The sequence below is a fragment of the Salvelinus alpinus genome, chromosome 23 (genome assembly GCF_045679555.1).
Source record: "Salvelinus alpinus chromosome 23, SLU_Salpinus.1, whole genome shotgun sequence".
Classification (NCBI taxonomy): Eukaryota; Metazoa; Chordata; class Actinopteri; order Salmoniformes; family Salmonidae; genus Salvelinus; species Salvelinus alpinus.
The window spans coordinates 33,302,607-33,325,339 of NC_092108.1; the positions used below are offsets into that span (position 1 = coordinate 33,302,607).

Below are 22,733 nucleotides of genomic sequence, written 5' to 3' on the forward strand. Positions count from 1 at the left end.
TAAAATGTGTATGTGACCAATAACATTTTATTTGATTTATTTGGGAAGTTTGTCCCATTCTTCTCTGCAGATCCTCTCAAGCGCTGTCAGGTTGGATGGGGAGCGTTGCTGCACAGCTATTTTCAGGTCTCTCCAGAGGTGTTAGATCGGGTTCAAGTCCGGCCTCTGGCTAGTGTAACAGTATAACTTTAGTACGTCCCCTCGCCCCGACCTCGGGCGCGAACCAGGGACCCTCTGCACACATCAACAACTGACACCCACGAAGCGTCGTTACCCATCGCTCCACAAAAGCCGCGGCCCTTGCAGAGCATGGGGCAACACTACTTCTAGGTTTCAGAGCAAGTGACGTAACTGATTGAAACGCTAGTAGCGCGTACCCGCTAACTAGCTAGCCATTTCACATCCGTTACACTCACCCCCCTTTCAACCTCCTCCTTTTCCGCAGCAATCAGTGATCCGGGTCAACAGCATCAATGTAACAGTATAACTTTACGTTGTCCCCTCACCCCGACACGGGCGCGAACCAGGGACCCTCTGCACACATCAACAACGGTCGCCCAAGAAGCATCGTTACCCATCGCTCCACAAAGGCCACGGCCCTTGCAGAGCAAGGGGCAACACTACTTCTAGGTTTCAGAGCAAGTGACGTAACTGATTGAAACGCTAGTAGCGCGTACCCGCTAACTAGCTAGCCATTTCACATCCGTTACACTAGGCCACTCAAGGACATTCAGAGACCTATCCTGAAGCCACTCCTGCGTTGTCTTGGCTGTGTGCTTAGGGTTGTTGTCCTGTTGGAAGGTGAACCTTTGCCCCAGTGAGGTCCTGAGTACTCTGGAGCAGGTTTTCATCAACAATCTCTCTGTACTTTGCTCTGTTCATCTTTCCCTCGATCATGACTAGTCTCCCAGTAGCTGCCACTGAAAAACATCCCCACAGCATGATGCTGCCGCCACCATGCTTCACCGTAGGGATGATGCCTGGTTTCCTCCAGACGTGACGCTTGGCGTTCAGGCCAAAGAGTTTAATCTTGGTTTCATAAGACCTGAGAATATTGTTTCTCATGGTCTGAGAGTCCTTTAGGTGCCTTTTGGAAAACTCCAAGCGGGCTGTCATGTGCCTTTTATTGAGGAGTGGCTGCCGTCTGGCCACTCTACCATAAAGGCCTGATTGGTGGAGTGCTGCAGAGATGGTTGTCCTTCTGGAAGGTTCTGCCATCTCCACAGAGGAACTCTGGAGCTGTCAGTGACCATCGGGTTCTTGGTCACCTCCCTGACCAAGGCCCTTCTCCCCGATTGCTCAGTTTGGCTATGCGGCCAGCTCTAGGAAGAGTCTTGGTGGTTCCAAACTTCTTCCATTTAAAAATGGAGGCCACTGTGTTCTTGGGGACCTTCAATGCTGCAGAAATCCTTTGGTACCCTTCCCCAGATCTGTGCCTCAACACAATCCTGTGTTGGAGCTCTACGGACAATTCCTTTGACCTCATGGCTTGGTTTTTGCTCTGACATGCAGTGTCAACTGTGGGACCTTATATAGACAGGTGTGTGTCTTTCATGTCCAAATCCTGTCCAATCAATTGAATTTACCACAGGTGGATTCCAATCAAGTCATAGAAACATCTCAAGGATGATCAATGGAAACAGGATGCACCTGAGCTCAATTTCGAGTCTCATAGCAAAGGGTCTGAATACATATATAAATAAGGTATTTCAGTTTTTTATTTTTAATAAATTTGCAAACATTTCTAAAAACCTGTTTTTGCTTTATCATTATTGGGTATTTCATGTAGATTGCTGAGGATTTTTTGTTATTTAATCCATACTTTCTGAAGGCACTGTACACATTGGAAAGCCTACAAAACCACATACCATCTGTGCCTAGTGGCGGTCCAGCAACTAAGGAGCCGATTAAGATTGAGTAGGCAACCTGGTCTCTTAGACTAAACGTAACATAGGAAAAGTAAATCCTGGACATTCAAATTAGTATGATATGTTACGTTTAGCATGGTTACATAAGACAGAAGGTTACTTAAGGCAAAAAACGAAAGGAGGATGGTTGGTCGGGGTTGATGGTTTTTCGCTTTGTCATTATGGGGTACTGTGTGTAGATTGATGAGGATTTAAAACCTTTTTTTTAATCCATTTTAGAATAAGGCTGTAACGTAGCAAAATGTGGAAAAAGTCAAGGGGTCTGAATACTTTCCGAACGCACTATAGATAATATTCCACATAATACTTTCCAGTTGAATAATGTGACGACAACAAACTCTCTCATACTGGACATGTCTCTGTCGACATCCCAAATGGCACCCCTTTGCACAACTTTTATACAGGGCCCAAAGGGCTGTGGTCAATAGTGCACTATATGCAGAACAGGGTGCCATTTTTCGACATAGCTTCTGTTCCATAGTCACTTGTGATGATGATAAAGCCATCTGAGTGCTGGAAACAGCATAACACAGGTTTGTTTGTTTTTCCAGCTCATCATGTTTCTGGCAGGTTGGGGAGAGCTACAATAAGATATTAAGACGTGTCCTAGGCCCTCCCATTCAAGGATTTACAAGGCATTTCTTTCCGAAATCACCTGTGAGCTTTGAAGAGAAGACTAGTTTGAAAGCATGTGTGAGCTGGATTGAAAGAAGACTAGTTTGAACTGTAATCCAGGTTTGGCATGACACAAACAAGCAAATGAAACTGGTTGGAAAAAAAGGTCAGAAGACAAACATTTCTTTATCAAAGGACAGATTATTAGGACGAAACCTGGGCTTGTGTTTAGTATCAGCTCTTAGGCCTCAAAGCTGTCAAAATATGCAAATTCAGACTTCATGCAAACTAAAGTTGACCATATATTCAAATCTGACAGGACACTCGTCCACAAACAGTATGACAGGTAAATTTACCTGAAGCTCGAACAAGGCTATCCTATCAAGCACAAGCCCGTGGAATGCATACTGTAACATGTAGCGTACTGTAATCTCCCCCCTATTTTGCATAGAACCTTAGGGTGTAGGCCGACAAAACTAAAATGACAATTGCACTGAAAGGTGAAATAGCCTATGCAAAAGCTGAAATGACCAATATCAATGTATATTTTCAGAAGAACTTAGCTCTGGGATGGGTAACTGGCGACCCTAGGGTGTTGGCCCGCGGACACATTTCCAACCATATGTTTGTTTGTTTATTTATTTAACTCTTCTAGGCAGAGTTGCAAAGAAAAAGCCATTTCTCAGACTAGCCAATAAAAATTAAAGATTAAGATGGGAAAAAGAACACAGACACTGGACAGAGGAACTCTTGCCTAGAAGGCCAGCATCCCGGAGTTGCCTCTTCACTGTTGTCGTTGAGACTGGTGTTTTGCAGGTACTATTTAATGAAGCTGCCAGTTGAGAACTTGTGAGGCATCTGTTTCTCAAACTAGACACTCAAATGTAATTGTCCTCTTGCTCAATTGTGCACCGGGGACTCCTACTCCTCTTTCTACTCTGGTTAGAACCAGCTGGTGCTGTTCTGTGAAAGGGAATAGTACACAGCGTTGTACCAGATCTTCAGTTTCTTGGCAAATTCTCACATGGAATAGCTTTCATTTCTCAGAACAAGAATAGACTGACGAGTTCTGAAGAAAGTCTTTGTATCTGGCCAATTTGAGTCTTTAATCGAACCCACAAATGCTGATGCTCCAGATACTCAACTAGTCTAAAGAAGGCCAGTTGTATTGCTTCTTTAAATCAGAACAACAGTTGTCAACTGTGCTAGCACAAATGCAAAAGGGTTTTCTAATGATCAACTAGCCTTTTAAAATTATAAACTTGGATTAGCTAACACAACGTGCCATTGGAACACAGGAGGGATGGTTGCTGATAATGGGCCTCTGTACGCATATGTAGATATTCCATAAAGAATATGCCATTTCCAGCTACAATAGTCATTTACAACAATGTCTACACTGTATTTCTGTATTTTGTACCTGTATTTCAAGGCCTACCTTCAAACTCAGTGCCTCTTTGCTTGAAATCAAAAGAAATCAGCCAAGACCTCAGAAAAAAAATTGTAGACCTCCACAAGTCTGGTTCATCCTTGGGAGCAATTTCCAAATGCCTGAAGCTACCACGTTCATCTGTACAAACAATAATACGCAAGTATAAACACCATGGGACCATGCAGCCGTCATACCGCTCAGGAAGGAGACGCGTTCCATCTCCTAGAGATGAACGAACTTTGGTGCGAAAAGTGCAAATCAATCCCAGAACAACAGCAAAGGACCTTGTGAAGATGTTGGAGGAAACAGGTACAAAAGTATCTATTTCGACAGTAAAACGAGTCCTACATCGACATAATCTGAGAAGCCGCTCAGCAAGGAAGAAGCCACTGCTCCAAAAACCACCATAAAAAGCCAGACTACGGTTTGACACTGCACATGGGGACAAAGATCGTATTTTTTGTCCTCTGGTCTGATGAAACAAAAATAGAACTGTTTGGCCATAATGACCATCGTTATGTTTGGAGGATAAAGGGGGAGGCTTGCAAGTCGAAGAACACCATCCCAAACGTGAAGCACGGGGGTGGCAGCATCATGTTGTGGGGGTGCTTTGCTGCAGGAGGGCCTGGTGCAATTCACAAAATCGATGACATCATGAGGTAGGAAAATTATGTGGATATATTGAAGCAACATCTCAAGACATCAGTCAGGAAGTTAAAGATTGGTCGCAAACGGGTCTTCCAAATGGACAATGACCCCAAGCAGGAATTGTGAAAAACGGAGTTTAATTGTATTTGGCTAAGGTGTATGTAAACTTCCAACTTCAACTGTATCAGTCAAAAGTTTGGACACACCTACTCATTGTAGAATAGTAGTGAAGACATCAAAACTATGAAATAACACATATGGAATCATGTAGTAACAAAAAAAAGTGTTAAATCAAAATATATTTTATATATGAGATTCTTCAAAGTAGCCACCCTTTGCCTTGATGACAGCTTTGAACACTCTTGTCATTCTCTCAACCAGCTTCATGAGGAATGCTTTGCCAACAGTCTTGAAGGAGTTCCCACATATGCCGAGCACTTGTTGGCTGCTTTTCCTTCACTCTGCGGTCCAACTCATCACAAACCATCTCAGTTGGTTTGACGTCGGTTGATTGTGGAGGCCAGGTCATCTGATGCAGCACTCCCATCACTCTCCTTCTTGAAGAAATAGCCCTTACACAGCTTGGAGGTCAAATCAATTCAAATCAAATGTAAAATCTTCTTACATCAGCTGATATCTCAAAGTGCTGTACAGAAACCCAGCCTAAAACCCCAAACAGTGACTATGCATATATGATGAACAGAGAGTAGCAGTAGCGTAAAAGAGGGGTTGGCGGGTGGCGTGACACAATGCAGATAGCCCGATTAGCCAATGCGCGGGAGCACTGGTTGGTCGGCCCAATTGAGGTAGTATGTACATGAATGTATAGTTAAAGTGACTATGCATATATGATAAACAGAGAGTAGCAGCAGCGTAAAACGAGGGGTTGGGGGGAGGCACACAATGCAAATAGTCCAGGTAGCCATTTGATTACCTGTTCAGGAGTCTTATGGCTTGGGGGTAAGCGGCACTCCGGTACCGCTTGCCGTGCGGCAGTAGAGAGAACAGTCTATGACTGGGGTGGATGGGGTCTTTGACTATTTTTAGGGCCTTCCTCTGACACCGCCTGGTGTAGAGGTCCTGGATGGCAGGCAGCTTAGCCCCAATGACGTACTGGGCCGTATGCACTACCCTCTGTAGTGCCTTGCGGTCAGAGGCCGAGCAATTGCCGTACCAGGCAGTGATGCAACCAGTCAGGATGCTCTCGATGTTGCAGCTGTAGAACCTTTTGAGGATCTCAGGACCCATGCCAAATCTTTTTAAGGTCCTGAGGGGGAATAGGCTTTGTTGTGCCCTCTTCACGACTGTCTTGGTGTGTTTGGACCATTCTAGTTCGTTGTTGATGTGGACACCAAGGAGCTTGAAGCTGCTCCACTACATGAGAATGGGGGCGTGCTCGGTCCTCCTTTTCCTGTAGTCCACAATCATCTCCTTAGTCTTGGCTACGTTGAGGGATAGGTTGTTATTCTGGCACCATCCGGCCAGGTCTCTGACCTTCTCCCTATAGGCTGTCTCGCCTTTGTCGGTGATCAGGCCTACCCCTGTTGTGTCGTCTGTAAACTTAATGATGGTGTTGGAGTCGTGCCTGGCCATGCAGTCGTGGGTGAACAGGGAGTACAGGAGGGGACTGAGCACACACCCCTGGGGAGCTCCAGTGTTGAGGATCAGCATGGCAGATGTGTTACTACCTACCCTCACCTCCTGGGGGCGGCCTGTCAGGAAGTCCAGAATCCAGTTGAAGAGGGAGGTGTTTAGTCACAGGATCCTTAGCTTAGTGATGAGCTTTGAGAGTACTATAGTGTTGAACGCTGAGCTGTAGTCAATGAATAACGTTCTCACATAGGTGTTCCTTTTGTCCAGGTGGGAAAGGGCAGTGTGGAGTGCAATAGAGATTGCATCATTTATGGATATGTTTGGGCGGTATGGAAATTGGAGTGGGTCTAGGGTTTCTGGGATAATGGTGTTGATGTGAGCCATTATCAACCTTTCAAAGCACTTCATGGCCAGGGACGTGAGTGCTACGGGTCTGTAGTCATTTAGGCAGGTTGCCTTTGTGTTCTTGGGCACAGGGACTATGGTGGTCTGCTTGAAACATGTTGGTATTACAGACTCAATCAGGAACATGTTGAAAATGTCAGTGAAGACACCTGCCAGTTGGTCAGCAGATGCCCGGAGCACACGTCCTGGTAATCCATCTGGCCCCGCAGCCTTGTGTATGTTGACCTGTTTAAAGGTCTTACTCACGTCGGCTACGGAGAGCGTGATCACACAGGCGTCCGGAACAGCTGATGCTCTCATGCATGCCTCAGTGTTGCTTGCCTCGAAGCGAGCATAGAAGTGATTTTGCTCGTCTGGTAGGCTCGTGTCACTGGGCAGCTCGCGGCTGTGCTTCCCTTTGTAGTCTGTAATAGTTTGCACTCCACAATGCCATCGGAAGAATCCCGGAACATTTTCCAGTCTGTGACAGCAAAGCAGTCCTGTAGTTTAGCATCTGCTTCATCTGACCACTTTTTTATAGACCGAGTCACTGGTGCTTCCTGCTTTAATTTTTGCTTGTAAGCAGGAATCAGGAGGCTAGAGTTGTGTTCGGATTTACCAAATGGAGGGCGAGGGAGAGCTTTGTACGCGTGTCTGTGTGTGGAGTACAGGTGATCTAGATTTTTTTTCCCTCTGGTTGCACATTTAACATGTTGATAGAAATTTGGTAGAACTGATTTAAGTTTCCCTGCATTAAAGTCTTCGGCCATTAGGAGCGCCGCCTCTGGGTGAGTGGTTTCCTTTTTGCTTATTTCCTTATACAGCTGACTGAGTGTGGTCTTAGTGCCAGCATCTGTCTGTGGTGGTAAATAAACAACCACGAAAAGTATAGCTGAAAACTCTCTAGGCAAGTAGTGTGGCCTGCAATTTATCACAATATACTCTACTTCAGGCAAGCAAAATCTAGAGACTTCCTTAGATTTAGTGCACCAGCTGTTGTTTACAAATATGCACAGACCGCCCCCCTCGTCTTACCGGAGTGTGCTGTTCTATCTTGCTGGTGCAGCGTAGATCCCGCTAGCTGAATATCCATGTCGTCATTCAGCCACGATTCCGTGAAAGATAGGATATTACAGTGTTTGATGTCCTGTTGGTAGGATATTCGTGATCGTACCTCGTCTAATTTATTGTCCAATGATTGCACGTTGGCGAGTAGTATTGACGGTAACGGCAGGTTTCCACTCGCCTTCTCCAGGTCCTGACCAGGCATCCGGCTCTTTGTCCTCTGTACATGCGTCGCTTCCTCTTGCAAATAACGGGGATGTCGGCCATGTGGGGTGTTTGGAGAATGTCTTGTGCATCCTCCTTGTTGTAGAAAAAATCTTTGTCTAATCCGAGGTGAGTGATCGCTGTCCTGATATCCAGAAGCTCTTTTTTGCCATAAGATACGGTTGCAGAAACATTATGTACAAATTAAGTTAAAAATAACGCAAAAAAAACCACATAATAGCACAATTGGTTGGGCTCCGTAAAACTGCTGCCATTTCTTCTGGCGCCATTTTTCCTACACATTATTGAAAACCCAATAATGTGTAGGAAAAATGGCGCCAGAAGAAATGGCAGCAGTTTTACGGAGCCCAACCAATTGTGCTATTATGTGGGTTTTTTTGCGTTATTTTTAACTTAATTTGTACATAATGTTTCTGCAACCGTATCTTACGGCAAAAAAGAGCTTCTGGATATCAGGACAGCGATCACTCACCTCGGATTAGACAAAGATTTTTCACCGACTCGGCGTCTCACAAAGACACGGTTGGAACCAAAAATCTCAAATTTGGACTCATCAGACCAAAGGACAGATTTCCACCAGTCTAATGTCCATTGCTCATGTTTCTTGGCCCAAGCAAGTCTCTTCTTATTATTGGTGTCCTTTAGTAGTGGTTTCTCTGTAGCAATTTGGCAGGTAGCCTAGTGGTTAGAGCTTTAGGCCAGTAACTGAAAGGTTCCTGGATCGAATCCCTGAGGTGACAAGGTAAAAATCTGTCGTTCTGCCCCTGAATAAGGCAGTTAACCCACTGTTAAGAATTTGTTCTTAACTGAATTGCCTGGTTAAATGTAAAGAAGAAAATGTGACCACGAAGGCCTGATTCAAGCAGTCTCCTCTGAACAGTTGATGTTGAGATGTGTCTCTTACTTGAACTCTGTGAAGCATTTATTTGGGCTGCAATCTGAGGTGCAGTTAAATCAAATGAACTTATCCTCTGCAGCAGAGGTAACTCTGGGTCTTCCTTTCCTGTGGGGGTCCTCATGAGAGCCAGTTTCATCACAGTGCTTGATGGTTTTTGGGACTGCACTTGAAGAAACTGTCAAAGTTCTTGACATTTTCCGGATTGACTGACCTTCATGTCTTGAAGTAATGATGGACTGTCGTTTCTCTTTGCTTATTTGAGCTGTTCTTGCCACAATATGAACTTGGTGTTTCACCAAATAATGCTATCTTCTGTATACCACCCCTTCCTTGTCACAACACAACTGATTGGCTCAAACTCATTAACCTCTACCACTTCTCTCTCCCGGATCCGGGATCCTCCTCATCAAAAAAGCTGACTAGCATAGCCTAGCCTAACGGGACAGGGATATCATATAATATAATTTTCATGAAATCACAAGTCCAATACAGCAAATGAAAGATAAACATCTTGTGAATCCAGCCAACATTTCCGATTTTTTTAATGTTTTACAGCGAAAACACAATATGTATTTCTATTAGCTAACCACAATAGCCAAAGACTCAACCGCATATTTTCACCATGTTTCTACCGCATAGGTAGCTATCACAAAACCGACCAAATAGAGATATAATTAGTCACTAACCAAGAAACAACTTCATCAGATGACAGTCTTATAACATGTTATACAATACATTTATGTTTTGTTCAACAAATTTGCATATTTGAGGTATAAATCATAGTTTTACATTGCAGCTACCATCACAAATAGCACCGAAGCAGCCAGAATAATTACAGAGAGCAACGTGAAATACATAAATACTCATCATAAAACATTTATGAAAAATACATGGTGTACAGCAAATGAAAGATAAACATCTTCTGAATCCAGCCAATATTTCCGATTTTTTTAAGTGTTTTACAGCGAAAACACAATATAGAATTATATTAGCTTACCACAATAGCCAAACACACAAATGCTTTTATTCACCGCAAAAGGTAGCTATCGCAAAAACCAGCAAAAGATATAAAATTAATCACTAACCTTGAACAACTTCATCAGATGACAGTCTTATAACATCAGGTTATACAATACACTTATGTTTTGTTCAAAAATGTTCATATTTAGAGCTGCAAACCGTGGTTATACATTGTGAATATGTAGCAACATTTCCCCAGAATGTCCGGAGCTATTTTGGACACTCACCTAATCTGACCAAAGAACTCATCATAAACTTTACATAAAAATACTTGTTGTATGGCAAATGAAAGATACACTAGTTCTTAATGCAACCGCCGTGTTAGATTTTTTAAAATAACTTTACCATAACAAACAGCTTGCGTTATAGCGAGACAGCGCTCGCCAAAACGGCGGAGAATAGGAATCAACATTTTCCACAGAAATACAAAATAACATCATAAATTGTTCTTACTTTTGCTGAGATTCCATCAGAATCTTGTACAAGGAGTCCTTGGTCCAGAATAAATCGTTGTTTGGTTTTAGAATGTCCTTTTCTTCTGTCGAATTCGCGCCACAATGCTAGCCAATGTTGATAACGTTCCCATTTTCTCTCGACGCAAAGAACGGAAAACTCCAAAAGTCCCAATAAACGTTGAATAATCTGATAAAACTCGGTTGAAAAAACCTACTTTACGATGTTATTATCACGTATCAAATAAAATCAGAGCCGGAGATATTCGCCGTGTAAACCGAACGCTTATCAGAAGACAATATCGAGGTGCTTCTCGCGCCTTGGTAGACAAAGGAAATTCCTGACCTGCCACTCCAAAAGCTCTTGTTCGACCTCAGATCAAGCTAGACACCCCATTCCACCTTCCACTGCCTGTTGACATCTAGTGGAAGGCGTATGAAGTGCATGCATATCGATAAATATAAGGCAATTGAATAGGCAGGCCCTGAAACAGAGCCTCGTTTTCAGATTTTTCACTTCCTGCATGGAAGTTTGCTGCAAAATGAGTTCTGTTTTACTCACAGACATAATTCAAACAGTTTTAGAAACTTCTGAGTGTTTTCTATCCAATAGTAATAATAATATGCATATTGTATGATCTAGAAAAGAGTACGAGGCCGTTTCATTTGGGCACGATTTTTTCCAAAGTGAAAACAGCGCCCCCCTATTGACATGAAGTTTTAAGGAGGAAAGAAATTCCACAAATTAACTTTATCAAGGCACACCTGCTAATTAAAATGCATTCCAGTGACTACCTCATGAAGCTGGTTGAGAAAACGCCAAGAGTGCAAAGCTGTCATCAAGGCAAATGGTGGCTACTTTGAAGAATCTCAAATATAAAATATATTTTGATTTGTTTAACACTTTTTTGGTTACTACATGATTCCATATGTGTCATTTCAGAATTGTGATGTCTTCACTGTTATTCCACAATGTAGAAAATAGTTTTTTAAAAACACATGGAATGAGTAGGTGTGTCCAAACTTTTGACTTGTACTGTAGATATATTCTTTGGGGGGGGGACTCAGTCAGGGTCTCAATTTCAAAATTTGGTTGTGAATCAGCAGTTTTTCTCTTTCTCTCAAGGTTGCCCATCCCTGACTTAGCTAGAGACAGTACCTGCAATCTAATACTATGTTGTTGCTGCAGAGGACAGACAATGCAATGTACATGTTCAGATGACTGTTTTTCAGTCAGATCAGATGCCTTTGATGTGGTTCAACTATGGACACACAATCACACAGTCACAGGGGCTTTGCCTGTCATGTTTAAACAGGCTCTCTAGTCCTACCCGCATCACTCATACAGCATCATGACACCTCTTGACGTCACTGGCCCATTCAACAGCAGTCTCCTTATCTCCATCTGCATCATCCTGTATTATTCATAAGGTCTAAATATCTGAGCAAAGTTTAGTATGCACACACCTTAGACAGCCATATCTATTAACTACAAGCTAGTCTGATGAGTAGCCCGGCTGGCTGGCTACATGACTAGACAGCTAAAACAGATTATTCACTTCCACAGCAGATGACATTCTGGCGTGCTTCTGAAAAAATGCATAGCATCTGCGTCACTGAGCGACTCAGGAAATACCTGGACTGTAATCTTCATTATGCTGTAGCTGTACAGTAAGTCCATTGCAGCGAACGACTCGGTGTTTGAGGTGCCTTGACATTTAAAATCTGAATTGTATCCATCAATCAAGCAGACAGACCAATCAGGTTTATTAGTCTGGGCTATTACTCTAGGGCAAGTAAACCTTGCATTGCTCAGGTTTATCCCATATCAGTTCTAGTGGGCTGGCTGACTCCAGCGATGTAACAAAAATAATGAAGCTAAAAGAGGAGGAAAGTACAGGACAGATGAACTCTCCCTTAGCTTTTGTGTGGCCTGTCCCCAAAACACATGCAGTCTCTAAACTGTAAAAGAAACAAGAGCTAAAACTGTTCTAAGGTGCTTCACAAATTCAAAGTATCCCCATGAATTGTGGCACTTCAGTGTGGAAAGCAGCCTGAGCATCTCCACAGTCCTTCCAGTGCGTTACCTGTAGTAAATCCAACTTCAGAGGGTGTGTGTGTGTGTGTCTGCACTGGATGGGCCCTTCTCTTAATGGAACAGACCATGAGGTCTGGCTCATGGAGGGCCATAAAAGACAATCAGCAATATAGGGGAAAGACAAACAGTCTGGACTGGAGCATTGTGAGGGGTTCATAAACTAATCACAGACCCTTACTGGCCTCTCACAGAACACAGAGTGATGCAGGGCTGTTAAGCCTGCAGGGGAGTTGGAGGTGAAGTGTGAGGTAAGGACCATCATGTCATATCTACCTCATGAATAGTTCCATTTGCAATCTTATTATGTAAACATATAACAATTTAACCTCACTTTGATCGAGTATGAATATGAAGAGAATAGCTCTAATAACAGAAAACAACTTTATACAATGATGATGTCTCAACTAAAAGAAAGAAACCCCTCAGAAACTTTTAAAGGGATACTTCGGGATTTTGGCCATGAAGCCCTTTATCTACTTCACCAGAGTCAAATTAACTTGTGGATACCATTTTTATGTCTCTGTGTCCAGTATGAAGGAAGTTAGAGGTAGTTTAGCATTAGCGCTAGCATTAGCGCAATGACAGGAAGTCTATGGGTATCGACAGGAAGTCTATGGGTATCTGCATGTTAGCAGCACGGCCGATTAATTAGGGCCAATTTCAAGTTTTCATAACAATCATTAATCTGCATTTTTGGTTGCCGATTATGGTTGATTACATTGCAATCCACGAGGAGACTGCATGGCAGGCTGACCACCTGTTACAAGACTGCAGCAAGGAGCCAAGGTAAGTTGCTAGCTAGCATTAAACTTATAAAAAACAATCAATCTTAACATAATCACTAGTTAACTACACATGGTTGATGACATTACTAGTTTAACTAGCTTGTCCTGCGTTGCATATAATCAATGTGGTGCCTGTTAATTTATCATCGAATCACAGCCTACTTCGCCAAATGGATGATGATTTAACAAAAGCGCTTTCGCGAAAAAAGCACACTCGTTGCACCTTACTATGAACATCAATGCCTTTCTTAAAATCAATACACAAGTATATATTTTTTAACCTGCATATTTAGTTTAAAAAAATTAATGTTAGCAGGCAATATTAACTAGGGAAATTGTGTCACTTCTCTTGCGTTCACTGCAAGCAGAGTCAGGGCATACGCAGCAGTTTGGGCCGCCTGGCTCGTTGCGAACTGTGTGAAGACCATTTCTTCCTAACAAAGACCGTAATTCATTTGCCAGAATTTTACATCATTATGGCATGACATTGAAGGTTGTGCAATGTAACAGCAATATTTAGACTTAGGGTTGCCACCCGTTTGATAATATACGGAACGGTTCCGTATTTCACTGAAATCATTTCGAAATGATAGTTTCCGGATTTGACCATATTAATGACCTAAGGCTCGTATTTCTGTGTGTTTATTATATTATAATTAAGTCTATGATTTGATATTTGATAGAGCAGTCCGACTGAGCGGTGGTTGGCAGCAGCAGGCTCATAAGCATTCATTCAAACAGCACTTTCCTGCGTTTGCCAGCAGCACAGCGCTGTTTATGACTTCAAGCCTATCAACTCCCGAGATTAGGCTGGCAGTACTATAGTGCCTATAAGAACATCCAATAGTCAAAGGCAGAGTTTCTTAAAGTATGGGTCGCGGACCTGTTAATGGTGGCTTGCGACGTAAATGTATAATTATTTCATTAATTACTGGAATTGATTTGGCCAAGTGCAACTGCGCTCTCTGTTTACCAGCGGTCTCTGCTCAGTTTGGTAGCTGGGAGAGGGAGATGCCTGTGTGCTTCGCGGTTTACCTGATCTTTTTTCTGCAGTTTTCTTGAAGATCACTCTGTGACCCACACGCTACAGCGCTATTGTTCAAGCCACTGACTTGTTATTCCCACTCGCCATCACTCACCGCTGTCATGAAATGGACTCATGCTAGCCACAAGTTCTGACTGAGCTCAATCGTCATGAAACGCAAATACAGCGATGACTTTTTGTCTCTTTCATACAAACTTTGAGAAAAAACAAGGAGCGCCCACAATGTGTTTTGTGTGGGGAAGTGCTTAATAACGAGTCTCTCAAAACGAACAAATTAATAAAACAACACATCCTGACCAAACATCCAGGCACAACATGACAGTAAACACAGTTAGTTATTTCAAAACAGGGCAGAATGCTTCAGGAAACAGTGCTTCGAAAGATGAAAAGTAACTAACAAGGCGTTGTTGTCATTTTATAACAGGTGATGATAGGCAGAAATAAGGGAGTACTATCTCTCATAGTAGTAGATGGGAGTTTCTCTTTCAAACAATCCCCTGGCCTTGTAACGTTACACAGCTAATAGCTAATGTTAGCCAAAGCAAGCTAACTAGCTACTGATAGTGCAACCCTAAGAAACAGTACAGATGAAGATGAAAAATTCAGGCGTACTGTACATTTTACTGTAGAAATTGTTGATAACAAGTCTAGGTTGGAACTGTTGCTGTTACAAGTAATAATTTGTATTCTGAACTGGAATAAACTGATTGAAGCAAGATGCTTTTTGAGATAAACACTCACACAGTTCTGGGTTGCTCATCTGCAGCAGGAAGTGGTCTCCTGCCTGACTGAGAAAGCAGTAGATGTTCTGATCCAGTTTGGCACCACCCTCATAAGTCAGGGTTCTCAAGTACAGAAAAAGCGTCAATGCTGAGCATTACATCAGTGTTGCACTGTCACTAACTGAGCCCAGAATAGACATGCTTGTTGAAAACTTCAACCAGCCACACACCTCTCATTAGGACTGTGTGTATGTGTGTGTGTTTTCTGGTCTACATCTGTGTGATGTGATCAATCAGTTTATTCCAGTTCAGAATAAAAAATATGTATTTTAACAGCAATAGTTCCAACCTAGACTTTCTATCAACAATAATGTATACAGTAAGATGTACAGTAGGCCTGATCATTTTTAATCTGTAGTTACCTAGGGTTGCACGATCAAAAAGCCTTGTGTGTATGTGTTGTTAAACATCTGTGTGATGTGATCAATCCGTTTATTCCAGTTCAGAATTAAATTATTTATTGTAGTTTAACAGCAACAGTTCCAACCTAGACAGGTATGTAAGAGTGTTTTTAATGGGGAAAAATAAACATGAAAAGATTTATGGGTATTTCAGTGTTATTTGTTTTTGTCTATATTGCATTTTTTTAAGCATAAGGGCAATGAAATGTACCAATATTTACGTATAGTTGCATATTTTCCTAAGCTTGGGTTCCAGGAAAACACAGAATTTCTCATTTGGGTCCCAGGCTGAAAAAGTTTAAGAAACCATGGTCAAAGGTATATGAAATACAAATGGTATAGAGAGAAATAGTCCTATAATTCCTATAATAACTACAACCTAAAACTTCTTAACTGGGAATATTGAATTCTCATGTTTAAAGGAACCACTAGCATTCACTCTCTATACCATTTGTATTTCATTAACCTTTGACTATTGGATGTTAAGGCACTTTAGTATTGCCAGTGTAACAGTATCGCTTCCATCCCTCTCCTCGCTCCTACCTGGGCACGAACCAGGAACACAACGACAACAGCCACCCTCGAAGCAGCGTTACCCATGCAGAGCAAGGGGAATAACTACTCCAAGTCTCAGAGCGAGTGACGTTTGAAACGCTATTAGCGCGCACCCCGCTAACTAGCTAGCCATTTCACATCGGTTACACCAGCCTAATCTTGGGAGTTGATAGGCTTGAAGCACAGCGAAGAGCTTCTGGCAAAACGCAGAAAAGTGCTGTTTGAATGAATGCTTACGAGCCTGCTGCTGCCTACCACCGCTCAGTCAGACTGCTCTATCAAATCATAGACTTAGTTATAACATAATAACACACAGAAATACGAGCTTTAGGTCATTAATATGGTCGAATCCGGAAACTATTATCTCGAAAACAAGACGTTTATTCTTTCAGTGAAATACAGAACCGTTCCGTATTTTATCTAACGGGTGGCATCCATAAGTCTAAATATTCCTGTTACATTGCACAACCTTCAATGTTATGTCATAATTATGTAAAATTCTGGCAAATTAGGCGCCCCAAACTGTTGCATATACACTGACTCTGCATGCAATGAACACAAGAGAAGTGACACAATTTCACCTGGTTAATATTGCCTGCTAACCTGGATTTCTTTTAGCTAAATAAGCAGGTTTAAAAATATATACTTCTGTGTACTGATTTTAAGAAAGGCATTGATGTTTATGGTTAGGTACACATTGGAGCAACGATACGCACCGCATCGATTATATGCAACGCAGGACACGCTAGATAAACTAGTAATATCATCAACCATGTGTAGTTAACTAGTGATTATGATTGATTGATTGATTGTTTTTTATAAGATAAGTTTAATGCTAGCTAGCAACTTACCTTGGCTTCTACTGCATTCGCGTAACAGGCAGGCTCCTCGTGGAGTGCAATGTAATCAGGTGGTTAGAGCGTTGGACTAGTTAACTGTAAGGTTGCAAGATTGAATCCCCCGAGCTGACATGGTAAAAATCTGTCGTTTTGCCCCTGAACGAGGCAGTTAACCCACCGTTCCTAGGCCGTCATTGAAAATAAGAATGTGTTCTTAACTGACTTGCCTAGTTAAATGAAGATTAAATAAAGGTGTAAAAATATATATATTATTTTTTTAATCGGCCAAACCGGTGTCCAAAAATACCGATTTCCGATTGTTATGAAAACTTGAAATCCGACCTAATTAATCGGCCATTCCGATTAATCGGTCGACCTCTAGTCTCGACCCCCTGGGTCGCTCCCAGGTGGTGAAGGTAGGAAACAAAATCTCCACTCCGCTGATCCTCAACACTAAGGCTCCACAAGGGTGCCTTCTCAGCCCTCTTCTGTACTCCCTGTTCACCCATGACTGCGTGGCCATGCACGCCTCCAACTCAATCATCAAGTTTGCAGACGACTCTACAGTAGTAGGCTTGATTACCAACAACGATAAGACAGCCTACATGGAGGAGGTGAGGCCCTCGGAGTGTGGTGTCCAGAAAATAACCTCTCACTCAATGTCAGCAAAACAAAATAAATGATCGTGGACTTCAGGAAAAAGCAAAGGAAGCACCCCCCTATCCACATCAACAGGACAGCAGTGTAGAAGGTGGAACGTCTTAAGTTCCTCGGTGTACATATCACCGACAAACTGAAATGATCCACGCACACAGACCGTGTGGTGAAGAAGGCACAACAGCGCCTCTTCAACCTCAGGAGGCTGAAAAAATGTGGCTTGTCACCGAAAACCCTCACTAACTTATACAATTGAGAGCATCCTTTCGGGATGTATCACCGCCTGGTACGGCAACTGCACCGCACACAACCACAGGGCTCTCCAGAGGGTGGTGCGTTCTGCACAACGCATCACCATGGGCAAACTACCTGCCCTCCAGGACACCTACAACACCTGATATCACAGGAAGGCAAAAAAGATAATCAAGGACAATAACCACCCGAGCCACTACCTGTTCACCCCGCTTCCATCCAGAAGGTCAGCACAGGTGCATCAAAGCTGGGACAGGGAGATTGAAAAACAACTTCTATCTCAAGGCCATCAGATTGTTAAACAGCCACCACTAGCACAGAGAGGTGGCTGCCTACCTACAGACTTGATATCAATGGCCACTTTAATAAATGGATCACTAGTCACTTTTATAATGCCACTTTAAGAATGTTTAAATATCTTGCATGACTCATCTCATATGTACAGTTGAAGTCGGAAGTTTACATACACCTTAGACAAATACATTTAAACTCCGTTTTTCACAATTCCTGACATTTAATCCTAGTAAAAATTCCCTGTTTTAGGTCAGTTAGGATCACCACTTCATTTTAAGAATATGAAATGTCAGAATAATAGCAGAGAGAATGATGTATTTCAGATTTTATTTCTTTCATCGGATTCCCAGTGGGTCAGAAGTTTACATACACTCAATTAGTATTTGGTAGCATTGCCTTTAAATTGTTTAACTTGGGTCAAATGTTTCAGTTAGCCTTCCACAAGCTTCAAGTCCATAAGTTGGGTGAATTTTGGCCCATTCCTCCTGACAGAGCTGGTGTAACTGAGTCAGGTTTGTAGGCATCCTTGCTCGCACACGCTTTTTCAGTTCTGCCCACAAATTTTCTACAGGATTGAAGTCAGGGCTTGTGATGGCCACTCCAATACCTTGACTTTGTTGTCCTTAAGCCATTTTGCCACAACTTTGAAAGTATGCTTGGGGTCATTGTCCATTTGGAAGACCCAAGCTCTAACTTCCTGACTGATGTCTTGAGATGTTGCTTCAATATATCTACATAATTTTCCTACCTCATGATGCCATCTATTTTGTGAAGTGCACCAGTAGCTCCTGCAGCAAAGCACCCCCACAACATGATGCTGCCACCACCGTGCTTAACAGTTAGGATAGTGTTTTTCGGCTTGCATGCATCCCCCTTTTTCTTCCAAAAATAACAATGGTCATTATGGCCAAACAGTTCTATTTTTGTTTCATCAGACCAGAGGACATTTCCCCAAAAAGTACAATCTTTGTCCCCATGTGCAGTTGCAAACCGTAGTCTGGATTTTTATGGCAGTTTTGGAGCAGTGGCTTCTTCCTTGCTGAGCGGCCTCTCAGGTTATGTCGATATAGAACTCGTTTTACTGTGGATATAGATACCTTTGTACCTGTTTCCTCCAGCATCTTCACAATGTCCTTTGCTGTTGTTCTGGGATTGATTTGCACTTTTTGCACCAAAATACGTTCATCTCTAGGAGACAAAACGCATCTCCTTCCTGAGCGGTATGATGGCTGCGTGGTGCCACGGTGTTTATACTTGCATACTATTGTTTGTACAGATGAACGTGGTACCTTCAGGCATTTGGAAATTGCTCCCAAGGCTGAACCAGACTTGTGGAGGTCTACACATTTGTTCTGAGGTCTTGGCTGATTTCTTTTGATTTTCCCATGATGTCAAGCAAAGAGGCACTGAGTTTGAAGGTAGGCCTTGAAATACATCCACAGATACACCTCCAATTGACTCAAATTATGTCAATTAGCCTATCAGAAGCTTCTAAAGCCATGACATCATTTTCTGGAATTTTCCAAGCTGTTTAAAGGCACAGTCAGCTTAGTGTATGTAAACTTCTGACACACTGGAATTATGAAACATATAAGTGAAATAATCTGTCTGTAAACAATTGTTGGAAAAATTACTTGTGTTATGCACAAAGTAGATGTCCTAACCGACTTTCCAAAACTATAGTTGTTAAGATGAAATTTATGGAGTGGTTGAAAAACAAGTTTTAATGACTCCAACCTAAGTGTACGTAAACTTCCGACTGTATATACTGTATCCTTCAATATCTATTCTATTGTATATACTGTCTATTGCATCTTAGCCGCTCTGTCACTGGTCATCCATATATTTTATACTTATATATTCTCATCCCATTCCTTTTCTAGATTGTGTGTATTAGGTTTTGTTGTGGAATTTGTTAGATATTTGGTTTTGTTGTGAAGTTGTTAGATACTGATGCACTGTCGGATCTAGAAGCATAAGCATTTCGCTACATCCGCAATAACATCTGCTAACCATGTGTATGTGACCAATAAAATTTGATTTGGACTAGTTAAAAAGTTTACTTTGCCATCTTTACAAGTTATCCAGAGCTGTTGGAGCCATACAGAAACACTTGTCAAAAACTGTCTTGAACGCATGGCATGAAAAACAAGGCCTCTACTGTGCAATGTTGTCAACAGCCCAGACCAGAATACATGGAATATTGTGGTTCACTTTGAGACAGATGAGCTGTTTTGGTTCACTTCAATCAGCTTTAATGGATCAAAACCTCTTTGCAATACAGATAAGGAGAGCTTAAAACATTAGTACAATAATATCACGGTAATGTTTTCATTGGTCACATTATTGGGGCTGAGGGTTGTTTTACCCAGGTCAAGTCAGGCATCTAAGAGACTATGATAAAGATTTATAAAGATGACAGATCAGTCCACTGTGAGCATTCCTGTGGAAGGGTCAACTTGATCAATATGATGCGACAACAATTGTGATAACAATTAATTTGGTGGGCCACTAAAAATGTAAACAGATAAAGGAATATGGCTTCTTTGTTTCCATCAAAATATATAACTATACAAATATTTCCTGGCAGTAAGCACAACCCCAATCTTGATTTGATAGCTGAAAATGAAAGCATCAAATTGTTTTTGTTTATTCCCCAGATTGCTATTTCCCTTGCTCTTACCTTGGCCAGCTGTCTTGGGGCAGGTCCACCAAAAAAATAAGAATTGGAGCTGAAGCTAATGGCTCCCCTGCGGCTGAGAACATGTTTAGGAACCGGCCTGTCTAGAGGCAAAACCGGTAACTGATAACATACTTCCATTGAACAGTCAATGCTCGGTCCAGCTCAAATTGCAATAAAAAAGCAACATAAAACGCATATAAAAATGTGCATTTAAGCTGCTGGCACAACTGAAAATGTGGTAATTCCAATAACAGTTCCACTTCCCTTTATTTGAGTCGAATAGATTTATTGAGTGTAGAAGAAATGGGTTGTTCTCTGTTTTTATGCATCAAACTTGCACGTCACGTTATCGATAGCAATCCAACTGCTCTAATATTGTGTTCCAATATCCATATTTTATCCATTTGGATTTTTCACCATTATTCCCCTACTGAACTCAAATCCGGGCCTGAAAACGGAAAGGCCTCTTTCTTTTTGGTATCTCTGTAATAAATTGCTTCCTCATATTTAACAATATATATATATCCTTGTTTAATGGGGACTGTGCACGCCAAAGCAATCAAAACCAGACGATGAAAACGTAGACGGAAAAAGTATTCCGAAAATAAGAGCCTTCATCTACAATGTTATATAAAAAGGATATGTACAACTAAATGTGTATTTATTCTGTCCCTGCTTGAAGTGGTGGTAGAGAAAGTATTCTGTACGCATTCAGTCCATTTTCACCGCGTTGCTGGCATAGATTACCGTAGCGCACAGACTGTCCATGTAGCAACACGGGGTTAATATGGGTTCTTCATGACCGTACACTCCGAAACAAATATTTTACCATGGGTCCAATAATTAACAGTAACAACAAAGGCTACAACGCCACCGGAGTCCGTGTATTTCCTTTCGCTGACTCTACCCTCTTCCCAAACATAAATTCCCACCAGAGGTAGGTGGAGCTGTCGACTATCTAATACGCCCTGTCTGAAACGTCCAATTGGATTTATCTATGGGATGTTACCCTCTTTGTGATTGGATGTATAGGAACTGCTCATATAATACATAGAAGTCTATTGGCAGCATGAAAAGCGCAGCGCTCTCTCGTCCCATTTTGTCACTGTAGTACGGTGGTTCCCAACCAGGGGTACTCGGACCCCGTATTTGATTGTGTAGGTCTTGTTTGTTTACTTACTATCACAGATTATCCTATCCCCAGATGACCCTGTCACAGATATAATGCATTTATACGCTACATAGGTTTTCTTATATTAAAATACCAATTGTACAGTGTAAACTATTTATTTATTTAACCTTTATTTAACCAGGCACGTCAGTTAAGAACAAATTCTTATTTACAATGACTGCCTACCCTGGCCAAACCCTATTCAGGACGACGCTGAGCCAATTGTGCACAGCCCTAAACTACAGGTAACATGATTAGTGGATTATTGCAGAGATAACTGCTGTATCAGTGGAGAACAGAATGTAAATGTGGCTTACTTTGTCATGATATGTATAGACCTACTTTGGAAGAAATCTAAATCAGTTACATGTTAGTCTGGACACATTTTAGTTGAAAACTATTGTTTTTACTTGATGTGTATCTTTATTGCATTGTTGTTCTACATTGTTCAGATTCTAAAGGAAGTCTAGAGGACAGCCTAGATGGAGTAGGGGTGAGGAGTATAGGCAAACCTTCTTAAAGGGGCAATCCGCAGATTAATCAATAACAAAGCGGACACCCCACCTCTGTTTTGGTAAAAAGCTGAGGGATGAGCCTGGAGAAATGTAACCATTCTTAAATTCATAGACAGAGCTATTGATGCAAGGACTGACCATCCAATATATCAAAATTATAGTTTTAAATGTGTTGAGGCTATACAGGGTTTGTTTACATTTAAATTGTTTACAAACATTGGAGTAAAACAAGCTTATATTTAGGGTTCTGCTGGGGTACGACAGTTGAACTAAGCTCATGAGTCATGTATAAGTTATATTTTTCAAGATTCCCGAGTGGCGCAGCGGTCTATGGCACTGCATCTCAGTGCTAGAGGTGTCACTGCAGACCCTGGTTAGATTCCAGGCTGTATCACA

The 22,733-nt window shown here is 41.9% G+C and overlaps 1 protein-coding gene across 4 annotated transcripts in view; it reads right to left on the reverse strand.

The window, feature by feature from the left end:
• The window catches only part of LOC139550819 (high affinity 3',5'-cyclic-AMP phosphodiesterase 7A-like), a 63,184-nt gene extending 41,607 nt beyond the window's left edge, over nt 1–21,577 (reverse strand). For 3 of the 4 annotated variants that reach the window (XM_071361997.1, XM_071361996.1, XM_071361994.1), the window contains exon 1: nt 20,652–21,577. In XM_071361997.1, coding sequence (XP_071218098.1) covers nt 20,652–20,789 — 138 coding nt within the window. In that variant the 5' untranslated portion in view covers nt 20,790–21,577. The remainder of the gene's footprint in view (nt 1–20,651) is intronic. The other variant, XM_071361998.1, reaches the window with a different exon arrangement.
• Nucleotides 21,578–22,733: the final 1,156 nt, after the last annotated feature.